The 16,043-nt window shown below is 40.1% G+C and overlaps 1 protein-coding gene across 10 annotated transcripts in view; it reads right to left on the bottom strand.

Annotated features, from left to right (window-relative positions):
• BCAS3 (BCAS3 microtubule associated cell migration factor) overlaps nucleotides 1-14,813 on the bottom strand; it is a 598,224-nt gene extending 583,411 nt beyond the window's left edge. For 9 of the 10 annotated variants that reach the window (XM_035026672.1, XM_035026670.1, XM_035026675.1 and 6 more), the window contains exons 1-4: nucleotides 14,130-14,214; nucleotides 12,597-12,684; nucleotides 9,990-10,044; nucleotides 3,578-3,653 (exon numbers count right to left, since the gene is read on the bottom strand). In XM_035026672.1, the coding sequence (XP_034882563.1) occupies nucleotides 3,578-3,653; nucleotides 9,990-10,044; nucleotides 12,597-12,667 (202 nt within the window). In that variant the 5' untranslated portion in view covers nucleotides 12,668-12,684; nucleotides 14,130-14,214. Of the gene's footprint in view, nucleotides 1-3,577; nucleotides 3,654-9,989; nucleotides 10,045-12,596; nucleotides 12,685-14,129; nucleotides 14,215-14,482 lie in introns of those variants that run through there. The other variant, XM_035026671.1, reaches the window with a different exon arrangement.
• Nucleotides 14,814-16,043: the final 1,230 nt, after the last annotated feature.

The following is a 16,043-nucleotide window of genomic DNA, read 5'->3' as shown; positions in this document are numbered from 1 at the left end:
TACCTAGGAATAACCCTAACCGAAGAGGTAAAAGATCTGTACTCTGAAAACTATAAAACAATTATGAAAGAAATTGAAGATGACACAAGGAAATGGAAAGATATTCATGCTCATGGATTGGAAGAACAAATATTGTTAAAAAGTCTATACTACCCAAAGCAATCTACACATTTAAGGCAATCCCTATCAAAATACCACCAGCATTTTTCAGAGAGCTAAAATAATCCTAAAATTTGTATGGAACCAGAAAAGACCCCAAATAGCCAAAGCAATCTTGAAAAAGAAAAGCAAAGCTGGAGGCATCACAACTCCAGACTTCAAGGTATATTACAAAGCTGTAGTCATCAAGGCAACATGGTACTGGCACAAAAACAGACACAGACCAATGGAACAGAACAGAAAATGCAGAAATGGCCCACACCATATGGTCAACTAATGTTTAACAAAGCAAGAAAGAATATCCAGTGGAAAAAAAGACAGTCTCTTCAACAAATGGTGTTGGGAAAACTGGACAACCACATGCAGAAGAATGAAACTGGACCATTTTCTTACACCATACACAAAAATAAATTCAAAATGGATGAAAGGCCTATATTTGAGACAGGAAATCATCAAAATCCTCGAGGAAAAAACAGGCAGCAACTTCTTACTAGACATGTCTCCGGAGGCAAGGGAAACAAAAGCAAATATGAACTATTGGGACTTCAAGATAAAAAGCTTCTGCACAGGGAAGCCTGTGTGGCTCAGCCCATTAAGCGTCTGCCTTTGGCTCAGGTCATGATCCTAAGGTCCTGGGATCAAGTCCCGCGTCAGGCTCCTTGCTCATCAGGGAGCCTGCTTCTCCCTCTGCCTGCCATTCCTCCTACTTGTTCGCACGCTCTCTCTCTCTGATTAAAAAAAAAAAAAAGTTTCTGGCACAGCGAAGAAAACAATCAACAAAACTAAAAGGCGACCTACTGAATGGGAGAAGATATTTGCAAATAACATATCTGATAAAGGGCTAGTATCCAAAATCTATAAAGAACTTACTAAACTCAACACCCCAAAAAAACAAATAATCCAGTTAAGAAATGGGCAGAAGACATGAATAGACATTTTTCCAAAGAAGACATCCAGATGGTAACAAACACATGAAAAGATGCTCAACAACACTCAACATCAAGGAAATGCAAATCAAAACCATGATGAGATACCGCCTCACACCTGTCAGAATGGCTAAAATTAACAACACAAGAAGCAACAGGTGTTGGTGAGGATGCAGAGAAAAAGGAACCCTCCTAACACTGTTAATGGGAATGCAAACTGGTGCAGCCACTCTGGAAAACAGTATGGAGGTTCCTCAAAAAGTTAAAAATAGAACTATCCTATGACCCAGCAATTACACTCCTAGGTATTCAGCCAAAGTATACAAAAATACTGATTTGAAAGGGCACTTGCACCATGATGTTTATAGCAGCATTATCAACAATAGCCAAATTACAGCAAGAGCTCAAATGTCCATCAACTGATGAATGTCTAAAGATGATGTGGTGTCTGGAAAACAGTATGGAGGTTCCTCAGAAAGTTGAAAATAGAGCTACCCTACAACCCAGCAACTGCACTACTGGGTATTTACCCCAAAGATACAAATATAAGGATCTGAAGGGGTACATGCACCCCAGTGTTTATAGCAGTACTGTCCACAATAGCCAAACTATGGAAAGAGCCTAGATGTCCATCAACAGATAAGCAGATAAAGAAGTGGTATATGTATGTATACACACACACACACACACACACACACAGAGGAATATGACTCAGCCATCAAAAAGAATGAAATCTTGCCATTTGCAACAATGTGGCTGGAGCTAGAGTGTATTATACTAAGCTAAATAAATCAGTCAGAGAAAGACAAATATCATGATTTCACTCACGTGGAATTTAAGAAACAAAACATGAACAAAGGAGAAGGGGGGAAAAAAAGAGGGAGGCAAATCATAAGAGACTCTTAACTACAGAGAACAAACTGAGGGTTGATGGAGGGAGGTGGGCAGAAATGGGCTAACTGGGTGATGGATATTAAGGAGTGCACTTGTGATGAGCACTAAGGTGTTATATGTAAGTGATGAATCACTAAATTCTACTCCTGCACCCAATATTACACGATATGTCAACCAACTAGAATTTAAATAAAAACTTAAAAAAAAAAGAAAAGGAAATATACACTAGTAAGCAAGGAAACTGAAGTCATAAAAAGAAAAAAAATAAAACTATAACCTTTCAAAGAGAAACACAGCAGGAAAAGTTTATATGTCATAAATAATCACCCAGACAAATGAATATTTTATTTCCCACAAACAGGGCCCAACAAGTTGCCATTATTTTTTTTTTTAAAGATTTTATTTATTTATTTGAGAGAGAGAGAATGAGAGACAGAGAGCATGAGAGGGAGGAGGGTCAGAGGGAGAAGCAGACTCCCTGCCGAGCAGGGAGCCCGATGCGGGACTCGATCCCGGGACTCCAGGATCATGACCTGAGCCGAAGGCAGTCGCTTAACCAACTGAGCCACCCAGGCGCCCCAAGTTGCCATTATTTGAGTGAACCGCTAATAAAGAATCCAAAATTCAAAAGAAGCCCATTTGCAGAAGTGCAACTTAGCCTCTCTCTCCTGGACAGTAGCTTTCAAAAAGATATACAGCATCATATTCTTAAACTCTTAGAGGAGATGAAGACTCAAGAGTAGGATATCAGTCAAAATCCAACTAGAGAATGAAAACAACTCAGTGTGTTCATAATTGGGGATTTAATGAAGACAAATGGTTACACAGATGACGGAATAGCTGAGACCAAAAAAGAAACTGTGAGGCTACCTACTGCATTAGCGGCAGCAGGAAGCCATGACTGCCCTAGGCTAGAGAGACACCGGAGTGCAGGGTGCTGGGTCACCCGGCAGAAGCTGGAACACCACTGGAGCTACCTAGAAGAAGCCAGAACCACAGAGGAAATGCAGCCACTAACAGAGAGAGGAGAGGGAAGAGTACTCTCCCCTTTCTTCCATCCTCTCCTTCAATTTCTCACCAGTGCCTCCCAAACTCAGCAGAAGACAATAGACATGGTATCGTGGGAAACAGACAAGGGACGGCCACCTAGCAAAACAGTGCAGGAAGGAGCAATGAAATGGAATGTAGGAATGTATCTGAGAACAAAAGGGCCAATCCAGACATAAATTCTGTTCAGGAAAAATTAATTCTAAAGTCTAAAACATTCAACAGTAATAAGTGTGCAGTTATAAATCCTAGACATCTCATCAAATTTGAATTAATAACTTCTTTTCTAAGAAATCTGTATGTCCTAGAGTTTAAGGCTAGGCACTGTATGTTACAGTTACTTTCAGACTTGTACAATACAGTATCAGTTCTAATGAAGTCTCTATAGTATGATTATATTACTTTTTAAACTAAAAATGAATTTATTTTGAAAACTAAAAAGTTACTGTAAGAGAAAGTAATCTGACTAAAGTTAAGAGTTCTCATTTTGGAATCAGGTCAACCTCAAACAAACATTTAATTTATATGTCCCAAAAAAGTTAAAACCATACCATTTAAATCTGCATTTTCAAATCTGACCCAGACTATTTTCTCCTTTTCTTCTGTTAGAGGTGTTCCACTGTAAGCCTGCATAGTAAACAGAAACGTTTGAATAAAAATGTTTTACAGTCTAATATTACTGATGTTCAAGACAAAAAGTAACTTAAATAAAGCCAGCCCTATCCCCCTCCAATTCCACCAATCCTACATTTTGGGAACCAATTCTGTAATATTTTTACTCCCAAAGTTATCCCGAGTCTGATAATCTTGGTTAAAGGAATTTTACCCATTAAAGAATTGCAGAAACCTAAAATACAAAGATCTTAGTCTATTAGAAAGCATCACTATAATGCAAAGGCACTCAATAAACTAAATCATGCCTATATTGGCCAACAAATAAGAAGGCTTAAGAAATAAACAAAACTGGGGGCACCTGGGTAGCTCAGTTGGTTAAGCGACTGCCTTCGGCTCAGGTCATGATCCTGGAGTCCCAGGATCGAGTCCCGCATCGGGCTTCCTGCTCAGCAGGGAGTCTGCTTCTCCCTCTCCCGCTCCCCCCTCTTGTGCTCTCTCTCTCTCTCAAATAAATAAATAAAATCTTTAAAAAAAAGAAACAAACAAACAAACAAAACTGGGGCGCCTGGGTGGCTCAGTCGTTAAGCGTCTGCCTTTGGCTCAGGTCATGATCCCAGGGTCCTGGGATCGAGCCCCGCATCAGGCTCCCTGCTCGGCAGGAAGCCCGCTTCTTCTCCCTCTCCCACTCCCGCTGCTTGTGTTCCCTCTCTCGCTGTCTCTCTCTCTGTCAAATAAATAAATAAAATCTAAAAAACAAAAAGAAATAAACAAAACTACCACATGTATCTATTTAGTCCCAGGTGTTTATGATCGGGTAATTACGCACTATCTAGAATTTTCAAAAGTATTACTACCAACTTGCCTTCAGTTCCAGGTGGAAGGCAAGGGCCAGAGTTGGGGGTGAAAAAAAAAAGTACAGTATGACTTTTTCAGTCTTTTTAAAAGATTTTATTTATTTAGTCATGAGAGACAGAGAGAGAGAGAGGCAGAGGGAGAAGCAGGCTCCCAAGGAGCAGAGAGCCCGATGCGGGACTTGATCCCAGGACCCCGGGATCATGACCTGAGCCGAAGGCAGACACTTAACCATCTGAGCCACCCAGGCACCCTGACTTTTTCAGTCTTTTGTCTGGCTTCTAGACCCAACCTATTAGCTGGTTTCTACAGGCCTGCAAGGTTCACAAAGATAAGCATAAGCTGCCATGAAATCATAGGAAAAGTGTCAATGGTATCCGTCAGTATTCAAAGGGAGTCATTTCTTCATAAAGCAAATGTTTCTATTTAAAAGTTTTAAAGACTGTATATATTAATAAGCATTTAGAATGTCAACAAAAGACCTGCAATATTCTCAATTATAAAGTGAAACTCAGTTCACAAAACAATGAATATAAGCTATACCAAAAGCATACAAAAACTACCATCCTGCAGATAATGTGTTATACGTAACCTGCTTTAAATTTCCATGCCAATTTACAGCCGCTGTACTGTATCATACAAGGTATTAACTTGTATGGTGACTGAAAATCATCTACAGTGAAAATACTACTAAAAGACAGAATTACTTCAACAGATTTACTATACAACAGAAATTATCTTACAAATCCTTACCATTTCATTGTCTTTAAAAAAAAAAAAGAACCACCAAGTGAGATGTGTATAGGGTAATCAGTTCCTTTGGAAAAGAGGAAAGCTTACCCTAAAGCCAACTAATTCATCAACTTTATCTTCGACCACCTCGTCCTCACTTCCTTCCTCTTCTTTTCATCCTTGAAAACTCTTTTAAAAATAAACTTTAGGAGGGGCGCCTGGGTGGCTCAGTCGGTTAAGCGTCTGCCTTCGGTTGAGGTCGTGATCTCAGGGTCCCAGCTCCCTGCTCAGTGAGGAATCTGCTTCTCCCTGTCCCTCTGCCCCTCCCCGCTGCTGGTGGTCTCTCCCTCCCTCTCTCTCTGAAATAAATAAATAAAATCTTTTTAAAAAATAAATAAACTTTAGGGACACATGGGTGGCTCAGTCAGTTAAGCCTCTGCCTTGGGCTCAGGTCATGATCTCAGGGTCCTGGGATCGAGCCTTGCATCAGGCTCCCTGCTCAGCGGGAAGTATGCTTCTCCCTCTCCCTCTGCCTCTTCACCACCCACCCCTACCCCCACCCTCACCTCTGCTTGTGTGCGTGCTCTCACTCGCACTCTTTCTCTCTCTCAAATAAATAAAATCTTTAAAAAAAATAATAAATAAACTTTATATTTTGGAATAATTTTAGATTATTAAATATAGTACAGAGTTCTCATATACCCCTCAGCCAGTTTCCCCTAATGTTAACTAACCAAATCCGACCTTGCCTTGGTACATTTGTCAAAACTATGACATTGACATTGATGCATTACTATTAATTAAGCCTCAGACTTTATTTGGATTTCATCAGTTTTTCCACTAATGTCCTTTCTCTGTTCCAGCATCCAATCTAGAATAGCACAGTGCATTGAAGAGAACTTTTTTTTCCCCACATCACGTTCTCCTTTAATCTGGTAAAGCAATAACATTTTTCAAAATTTTCTTCAGTACAGCAGATTATAAGGCTGTTTATCACCTGCAGCATTATTCAACATTCTCCCAATTCCTTTGCAACATTTGCAGGATGCTCTCCTTTGATTTCTGAGCGATATGCCGAACATAACAAAGTTGAATGAGGTCTTTCACTATACTGGGATTCTTGAACTCCTTTTCTTTCCCCTTCGGGGGAAAATAAGACTTTCAAAACAAGCCCTGTATGCTTTTGCTATGTCTTCAAGTTTTCCTCTGTCCTTAGAAGACATGGTGTTCTCCACTAAGCCTTCTTGAGAAAATTCTGTGAAACCAACTGAGACATCTGAATGCTGCTTCTTGTGTGTCTTCCTGAAGGTTTGCACAGAGAAGGCACGTGTGGGTATTTTCTTCTCAGTGAGGCACGTACCCACCCAGTGCCCATCCAGCTGTCATTTGGTATCCTAATAGAGCTCAGTGCACTACTACACCAGAGGTTTCCCCCACCTTCCAGCACCGATTATTTGCCCTCCTTCCACAACCAAGATCCAACTACTTTAGCCCTCTCATTTAGAATCAAAACTTTCACCCCATTATTGACAGGATTTATTTATTTCTCCTTTTACTCCTTACCAGGTTTCTAACACATAAACACATTCATAAGCATAAAGTTATTGTTGCACTTTGCCTTTTTATTGTTGAACTTTAAAAGACAGTTACAATCACAGTAGATACGCTGTATTTATATGTTGTATGTACATATTTTTTTTTTGACTGCACAGAAAATCACCTCCATTGTGTCAAAAGGTATGTAATTTCTAATTACAGCAAATAATACTGTAGGGATCACATACCATAATTTGCTTGACTGCTACTGACATTTGGGCTAGCTACAATTTGTTACACTGAAAATGCAGAACTTTCACACACATACACTGAAATGAAAAGTTCTGCGCTTTACCTTTCTTCTTTGCTGAATTATTTTTTTTTAAAGATTTTATTTATTTATTTGAGAGAGAGAATGAGATAGAGAGAGCATGAGAGGGGGGAGGGTCAGAGAGAGAAGCAGACCCCCCGCTGAGCAGGGAGCCCGATGCGGGACTCGATCCCAGGACTCCAGGATCATGACCTGAGCCGAAGGCAGTCGCTTAACCAACTGAGCCACCCAGGCGCCCCTGCTGAATTATTTTTTAATAGATTTTCATGAGTAAAATTATCAGATCAAAGAGCACAGCTAAAGGCATCTATAGCCAACAATAACATCTGTTAAACACACTGGGAATTCACTCTATCTGTAATAGATGAAGAAGTGGACACCAGTCTAACAACACATTTTCTCCCTTTTGTGGGTATCTGGAAACCCAGAGGATAATTCCTAGGCTCCAGAAATTCGACGATTTCCAGAATAGGAGTTGGAACATAACATCAGCAAAAAAATGTAATTTTCCAAATGGCTGACTGCAAAGTACCACTGGGGGATTCTGGATTAAAGGTGGAAAAAAAGAGGCCAGAGGTCACCAAAATGGCCCACCACCTGTGTTTATAAATAAAGTTTTATTTTAACACAGCCATGCCTTTTCCTTTAGATAAAAAGCAGTGCCAAGTAGTTGCAACAGATATTTTATGAACTGCAAAACTTATCTGGCCCTTTACAGAAAGTTTGCTAACTGCAGCACAAGACCAGGACGCCTTAGGGAAAGGCACCAAGTATCCCTTCAACTTAACACAGTGCCCGACCCATAGTGGGTGCTCAAGTAAATGTCTGCTGCCTGAATTTTTGCTTTCTTTCCAGAGTAAACAGAATAATGACCTGCATAACATAAATGTCTTGAATGAATATTCTAATTCTTAGTTCCATGGCTACAACCTTACTTCCATAGTTGCTACTCTGATCCAAATCTTCATAATCAATTGCAGAGATTATCCCCTTCCTAATGTTTAATGCTCAAAAAACTAAATTAATCTTTTTTTTCTGAATTAATCTTCTACCTTCCAGCATTTTTACCCTACCAATTTTAACAGACCCTATTTTCAATCTATTAGTCAATCTGGTATTCTTGTTTCTCTAGCAAATTCTCTATTCCCTCAAAGCCTCTGACCACAGCCTTTCTCCTGCCGCCAATAAAAACTGCTTGCTACACAGGGTTTCCACTAACACAAAAGGTGCCTTTGTAAAAATGTGATAAAGAGGCACTCTAGGGGGGCGCCTGGGTGGCTCAGTCGTTAAGCGTCTGCCTTTGGCTCAGGTCATGATCCCAGAGTCCTGGGATCGAGCCCCACATCAGGCTCCCTGCTCTGCGGGAAGCCTGCTTCTCCCTCTCCCACTCCCCCGCTTGTGTTCCTGCTCTCGCTATCTCTCTCTGTCAAGTAAATAAATACAATCTTTAAAAAAAAAAAAAAGAGGCACTCTAGGGGCAGGCAAATTACAAAAATTTTTAAATGCCCCTTCCTTGGAACCAGCCTCATGCCAGGGCTCAGGGCTTAAGAGAAAGAGCAGTTTGGAGAGATCAGGTTGGATTTCAGCCCCAGGTTACTCTCTAGAACTGGCATTCTGTGCAGAGTCCAAGATGCTCTTGGACAGCAACTCTGTTGCCTGCCATACCCAGCTAGCCAGTTTCCTCCAACATCCAATACCCAACCTTTCCATTCATTTCAACTGCTATTTCCAGTGTCCTTTAGGATTTGTCTTTCACTCTCTTTGCTACTCATTCTCTTAGCAATTACATATTCAATCTGTACTATCATGTATAACACTTACTGAAATGCTGCTGTAAACTCTGCTGTTTCAGCAATTTGACTTCCCTTAGTAACCAAGTTCCTCAAAATAGGAAAGCATTTATTATCCCTTACATGCCCCAGAGATCTCATCATTGTGACCCATTTCCATTAAAGTTATCTGAACATGATAAAGGAGTATCAACATTTCCTGATACTTTTCCTTATTTGATAAATACAACTTACATAATATAACTGAAATCTGGATTTTAGACTTTTCTAGGATGCTGTCATAAAGCTGGGACACTGGATCTATGAATTCCTTTTTTCAACAGCAAGGTTACAGATAGCCTGGCAGTCAGGAAACACTGACATCACCACAAGGAGAAAATACCTTTCCTTTCAGTAGCTCCACTGAACAGAGCTTCCCACAGCCTCTGTTTCACAAGACTCCCTGGAGGTTCTCACTACACACACACGTTACTGGATGCCACCTCAATTCCACTGAGTCAAACTCTCTGGGACGGGGCCTGGAAATGATTATTTTTAACACATGTGCCAAGTGATACTTGTGTTAAATCTGGGCAACAGTGCGCTAGATATGATCCCAGGACGGTTGCTCTCATTCTTTATTTATATAGAGAGAACTCAGTTATAAGTTAGAGTAACAAAGCATACCCTACTTGGCATAAAAATACTGCTCACCATGAAAGACATGTAGATTTGTGCTCAGTGTAGTATTTAGCTAATATAATATCTAGTTAATGAAATGCAATGATCACTTCAGACAGGCAACATTTAACTAGGGCAAGAGAAAGATTCTGGAAATAAAACCCAACTACAGAATCCCAAGTCCCATCTCTCAACTAACATCTCACCTGATTCCTCTTAGGAGAGCAAGTCTTGAGGAATCATAATTGTGTCACTATCAGCATAAAACTAAGGCACATGTAATACTAACATGGATAGTTCTACCCTACCAATGTTCGGGATGCTAAAACATCAGAAGTCTTTCTGAAGTTGATGATACCAGGGTCAAGTTTAGGAAAGAGAACATTTCAGAACTTCCCTGGCCAATGGTAAAACCTACTATATTTCTGGAACTACACAGACACTTACCTGTGGCACGACATCCTGTAGAAAAGTCACAACACTTTCCATGTAGGACTGCTCCCTGAAAAAGAGGGAAATGGATAAAATTTACCCTGACAGCTTAAAACAAAACATGGAAAAGTGCTTTCTACAGCCCCTAAGAAAATTACTCACAATATTAAAAAAAGAAAAAAGACTAACTCTCATCAACCGGTAATTCTGCTATACTGCTTTCTAGTTTCTTTGTATATGTTATTAAATGAAATGCAAATGAGATATTAATCTTTTTAAACATCATCTCTTCTTAAAAGCCATGCTCTCTTAATTTGACATAGATATTCTAACTTGTATTTGAAGGAGTGATGACACAAGGCTAAGGCAGGACTTTCCTCTTGAGTCAAAGCAAAAGAATTCCCCAGTCAGAGCAAGAAAAACTGTGGCTGATGACTCAATACTTAGTGACCTCCTCTTTAAACTGGTTATGTACCTAGTCCTTTACCTGTATATAGCAAAATCAATTGGCATTTTGCTGCAAGCGCAGGCATTAGGAGATACTAAAAAATCCTCACAGAATTTTTGCCATAGACAAGACATGGGAAAATACTAAAATGCATAAAAGTGAAGAAAAATGATACTGGTAAGGTCACTAAGAGATTTTAAATGGGAAGTATATGCATTTCAGCAAGTGGAAAAAAATTCTTCAAAATACCAAATCAAATTAATTTCATTTCATGTGAAAAATTACATTTGAAGAAATTCATATATGAGTTATCCTAAATCCTATAAAAAAGCAGTATGCCTTAGATAGCTACAAAAACTGATTAGGCCTAAAAAAACAAAAAACACACACACAACAATTTGATTAGGCCTGCCTCTGCCCTCTCATTTTTCTGCCCCTCTCCTCACTCTGCTTCCGTCACCTGCAACTTCCATTCCTAGAATACACCAAGCTCTCTGAGTCAAGACCTTTATGCCAGCTTTCTTTCTGCCTGGATTCCTTCCCATACTCTTCCATCCCTTTCATTTCTCCAGCTTAAGTGTCACCTCCTCAGAGAGGCCTTTCCTGACAGCCTGAAGTCAGACTCCCCACTGTCCTTCTCTATCAGAGCACACCGGGTGCTGATCAGAGCCTGTAATCACTTTACTCATTTACTGTTTCCCCCACTAGAATGTAAACTCTACTACAGAAAGGACTCCAACTCTCATGTTTACCTTCTATCTCCAGAATCTCTAAACCAGTACTTCAGGCACGCAGTAGATGCTCAAGCATTATTTGTTAAAAGAATACAAATAAAAGATTTTTTAAAAACACTAAAATTATGTATTGAATAACAAAAAGCAATATAAGTTGGATACCACATATTCTATAGTGAGGCAACAGAGAATACTGCCGACATGCACGGACTCTGGGGACAAACTGCCTGGGTTTGATCCAGGTTCCCCTTCTTGGCTATTCCCAAGGACAATTTAATTAATTTCTCCCTGCTTTGGTTTTCTCACCTGTAAAATGAAGACTGAAAGAGTACCTAACTCATAGCTAATAACATGCTTAACTTGTTGCCATGGTCCATAGTTGTTAGCAAACAAATATGGCCCAGGGAAACCCAGGAGGGAAAAAAAGGAAATATTATAGCAAAATACTATATTATACATATACTTTTCTTAGTCTGAGAGGGCAATCTTTGTGTAACATGCTAAACTGCCCAAGGGAATAATATAAAATGCTACAATTCCCTTATGAACATTTTAAAAGGTAGAAAACAAGTTTCACCTCCTTATCCAGATAATGAAGGATCTTCACTGTCCACGCTAACCTACTTTATATAGGTCAACTTCCCTATATTTCATTTATGAAAATAGCTTGCCTTACCCACATCTGCTCACTCTATTCCCTTTGTCTAAAATGTACCTTTGATTCTAATTGCCCAAACTCTACCCAGCCTTTAAAGTACATTAAGTTAGCTTCTTAATAAACCCTTTAGGATCTAAAATACTAAAATATTCCCACTAAATACTCCCACTAAAATACTCCCTCCCAATTCTCATGGTTTGCTGGCACCTTTTTTTATTGATTACAGTGATCTCAAGTATACATATCTTAAAACCACATTAGATCATATGCTCCTAGAAAGTATAAATAGGCTTTGGCAAAGAATGCTTAAAATATAGAATGTACTCTTTATGACACTGACTTTGAAACCTTCTGACTGAAACCTAAATAAGAGATACATTTTACATCAGGTTCTGGTCAACATATACATACATATGAATAGTGTGTGTCACAAAAGAATATTCCCAACTATATTTTCTATAATATGCTATTTCATTTTTTAAATATTGGTCTTGATCCACTGAATTGATCTAATGAGCCATCCATTTTTGAACCTGGAGTTTGAAAAAACATTAGTTCTTAGGATTTAGCACAGGCTTTTGATGTACCCTATAAATGTGAATACATTAACTTGATCCTCCAGTTATTCCTTTTATTTGGTCTTGGCAATATTTATCATCCTGTGAAGCCAAAATTAAATAGATTTTACAAAAGTAGTCAATGTTCAGAAAGGAACCCTGAACGCTAGCTACTACTCTGAACAAATTCTCTTTAGCTTTTAGGCTTATCTGAAATTTGCTTACGTGACAGCCTGGGGGCGAACCACAACTCCACCAGTACAACGACTGGGTCTTCTGGGAGAATCTGTAGCCATAGCTTCATTTGCTAAACCTGTTTCCAGCACAAAGAGATAGGGGAAAAAAATGGATTATTATTGTTGTGGGTAGGGGTAAGGGTTTATGGTTCCTCACTAGAGATCCCTTATGGAAAATGCCTAAATTGTAGGAAACCTTCCCAGCAATCCCCATTACAAGAGAAAGAGGGTAGACTGGGGGAGGAAGTAGATAAAGAAGTTTTCTAATTATCATGAATTTTTTTTTATTTGGACTAAGCCTCAGAACCACAGAACTAGTTAAGACTCTTTCTTTCTGGACCCTCTGATCCCTCTGTTAACATAAGCTAGAAAGGTAAGGAATGGAGAGTCTAACACAAGATTTCCTAATAAAAACAAATGTGCTATCTCTGTGAGCCAAAATTAAAGAATTGTACTAAAATCCTGAAATAGTGAAAATACACATGGCACAATATTTTGAGACCTAATGGACAGTGAAATAATTAATGCCTTCCAACTAAGACTGTTGGGAAACTATGAGCAAGACTGCATACTGTAACTATGTATAGATAAATGTTAACTAGACTTATTGTGGTGATCATTTCACAATATGTACAAATATCAAAACATTATGTTGTAAAAAAAACATTATGTTGTACACCTAGAACTAATACAATGTTATATGCTGATTATGGCTATCAAAAAAAAAAAAAAAGGACTGCATGGTCATAATCTAACAAGAGTTTTTAAACCATATTTGTCAACCCCCTGCTATTGTAACCTAAACACGAGAGCCTAAATAAGTAATAAAAATTTATATGACATTAGAAGCCCCTTATCCTTTCCTATCACATCACTAAATCCTGATCCTTGAATGTCCAATGAGCATCTGAATCACCTGGAAGGTTTTAAGAGCGTGGAGTGTACTTGGTTAAGGTTAAAAGAGGATTGACAGCAATATTAACGATCTCTTTCAGGGCTCAGGAAAGTCCACAGCCTGGAAGCAATCTTGAAAGCCCCTAAAACCATCACTTCCAAGTAGGGAGGATTCTATCACCTTATTTGAAAATTCCCAAACTGATGAGTCTCATCTGCTACTACAAAAACACCCCTTGCCCCACCTAGCCCAGGCACCCCTTCCTCAGTAGGTATCATCACCACCAGCCCCTCAGCCCTCTTATTTCCATTCCACCCTTTATTTCCCGAAACACAGCCTCCCAAGAAATGTCCTTTAAGGGCCCTGTCTCCTGAGGACGACCCTCGCCAGCCCCTCAGGCCCCACTCTCCTAAAAGACACTAGCACAGCTCTACCCACTTAACCTCCAACGCGGAGCCACCGCTGCCCCCGGCCGCCCTCTGGCCCCTTGCCCTTCCTCCCCTCCCCCTCCAATCTCGCTAGCTCTCCCTCGTCGAACCCCTGCCAGCCAAGCCCTCTCCCCTCACGCTGCCTGCCCCTCGTCCTCTCCAAGCCTCCCCAAAGCCACAGCCCCACCAGCCCTCTCACCCGCCGCCCCGCCGGTAAACGCTGTTCTCCCAGCTCAAGGCTCACTGTTTGGAGTCTCCCTTGTGATTGACGGCTACCACTTCCTACCACGCCTCAGCGGAACTACTTTTCTAGCCAATCCCAGAAGGAAACTGGCTACGGCCGGGCACCGCCCTTGGAGGACAGCTTCGCCAACCAGCAAGTAGAAAAGAGGCGGACCCGCCTCCTGAATTTACCCAATCGGCTGGGGCTCCAGGGAAAACAAAACAGTATGTAAGTTCGGGTGAAGCCGAGGTGTCAGGTTCGGTTGCGAACGCAGGCAGGTAAGGAGAGTTACGAACACGTCTGTTTTTCTTTGCAGACAGCACACCTACGTGGCTTTGTCGAAAAGAATCATGCCGCAGACCCCTGTGCACTTCAGCTACGCGTCTCGGGCTGGGAGTCGGAGGTCGGGGGACCGGTCTGTTTACATCGAATTCTCGCGACAGCTAGTTCGAAGCACAAAGCACGTGGACATGGCAGCTGCCAATCACTTTCTGCTGGCCAGTCATCCATCCCGAACCCGCCTTCTGTCCCGCCCTTTTCGATGTGTTTACCTTCCGGGAGCCTAGGCTGGCTGGCGCGGTGGGCAGCCTTAGAGCCAAGGAGGTATTGATCTAAATGAGGGGCGCGGCCGGTGATCGTGTCAATTTGAGCGAAGTTTGTGGAGCCCGCTCGACTCCTTCCTTACCTGTTTCATCTCCCCTATGGAAGAGATCGCGATTTCGCTAGTGTTATTGCGTCAGTTACATTTCTTTTATAATAATGATAACATTTATTGATTTATTGAACAAACGCTCAGCACAGTCTCAGCACTTCATAAGTACTATCAAAAGAAATACGGCAGTCCCATGAGGTTATAGCTTATTAATAGGCATGAGGTTTGTAACAAATTAGCTGACACAGCAGTAAAAATTCTAAGGTTTTAAGCACAATGGAGGATGGAAAAGATTAGTAGAGGAACTACCTCAACGGATATATGCAGTTAATCGAATGATAGATACAGGTACAGATATAGATATAGTTGTAGATACAGCCAAGAAACCACCCATTTTCTCTTGACGCTCTATCAGTGCCAATAAATAGCACACCCAAAGTGCTATATATCAGGCTAATGTTTGAACATTGGCTAATAAAAGATTCTGATAATTTATCTCTCACTACACACACAAACTCCGAGTACCATCGGCCTTTTAAGATTTGCTTCCTACACTAAACCCACTAACGGAAGAATCTTTCCAACATTCTAAATTCCTTTTGCTCTTACTGCTTTCTATCACTGTTACTTCTTTGCTGTATTTGAAATCTTCTAGAGTTTCTCTTGTGCATATCTCATTTTCCCCAACTAGAAAGTTAAATTCTTCCTAGGCATTAGAAGACTAAAGTTTTCACATTGTTCAATCCCTTTTAACACTCAACAGCCCTGAACACAACAGGTATTTCAAAATTCAGACTTATTCGAATTAAATAATTACTGTTTTCATGTTGTCCAGACCCAGGGCAGGAATAAAGAGGAAATCCAGAGGAAACCAATGGGTAATAATCACAAGTGGGATAACCAGCATTTGTATAAAGTTATTCAGTTTAAATAGCTGTTTCATATGCATTGTTAAACTTCATAGCTCTTTGACTATTCCTCTACAAAGTTATCGAAAAAACAAAGAAACAAAAAATCATAAAGAATACCCTTTGTATACAAGTTCACTCATTGATTCATTCAACAAATATTTGAATACCTATTAAGTGTCAGACATGTTCTAAGCTCCAGAGGTACAGCAATAAACAAATTAATCAATGTGCTTACCTCAGCCAGAGAATTTACATTCTGATGGGAAGACAAAAATAAACAGAGAAATTCAAGTAGTGTAAAATGCTATGGAAAAAAATATAATAAGC

The sequence above is a fragment of the Mirounga leonina genome, unplaced genomic scaffold (genome assembly GCF_011800145.1).
Source record: "Mirounga leonina isolate KUSES-001 unplaced genomic scaffold, KU_Mleo_1.0 Mir_200, whole genome shotgun sequence".
Lineage (NCBI taxonomy): Eukaryota > Metazoa > Chordata > Mammalia > Carnivora > Phocidae > Mirounga > Mirounga leonina.
The sequence above is the reverse complement of the archived record's forward strand: the minus strand, read 5'-3'. Positions and strand labels throughout refer to the sequence as shown.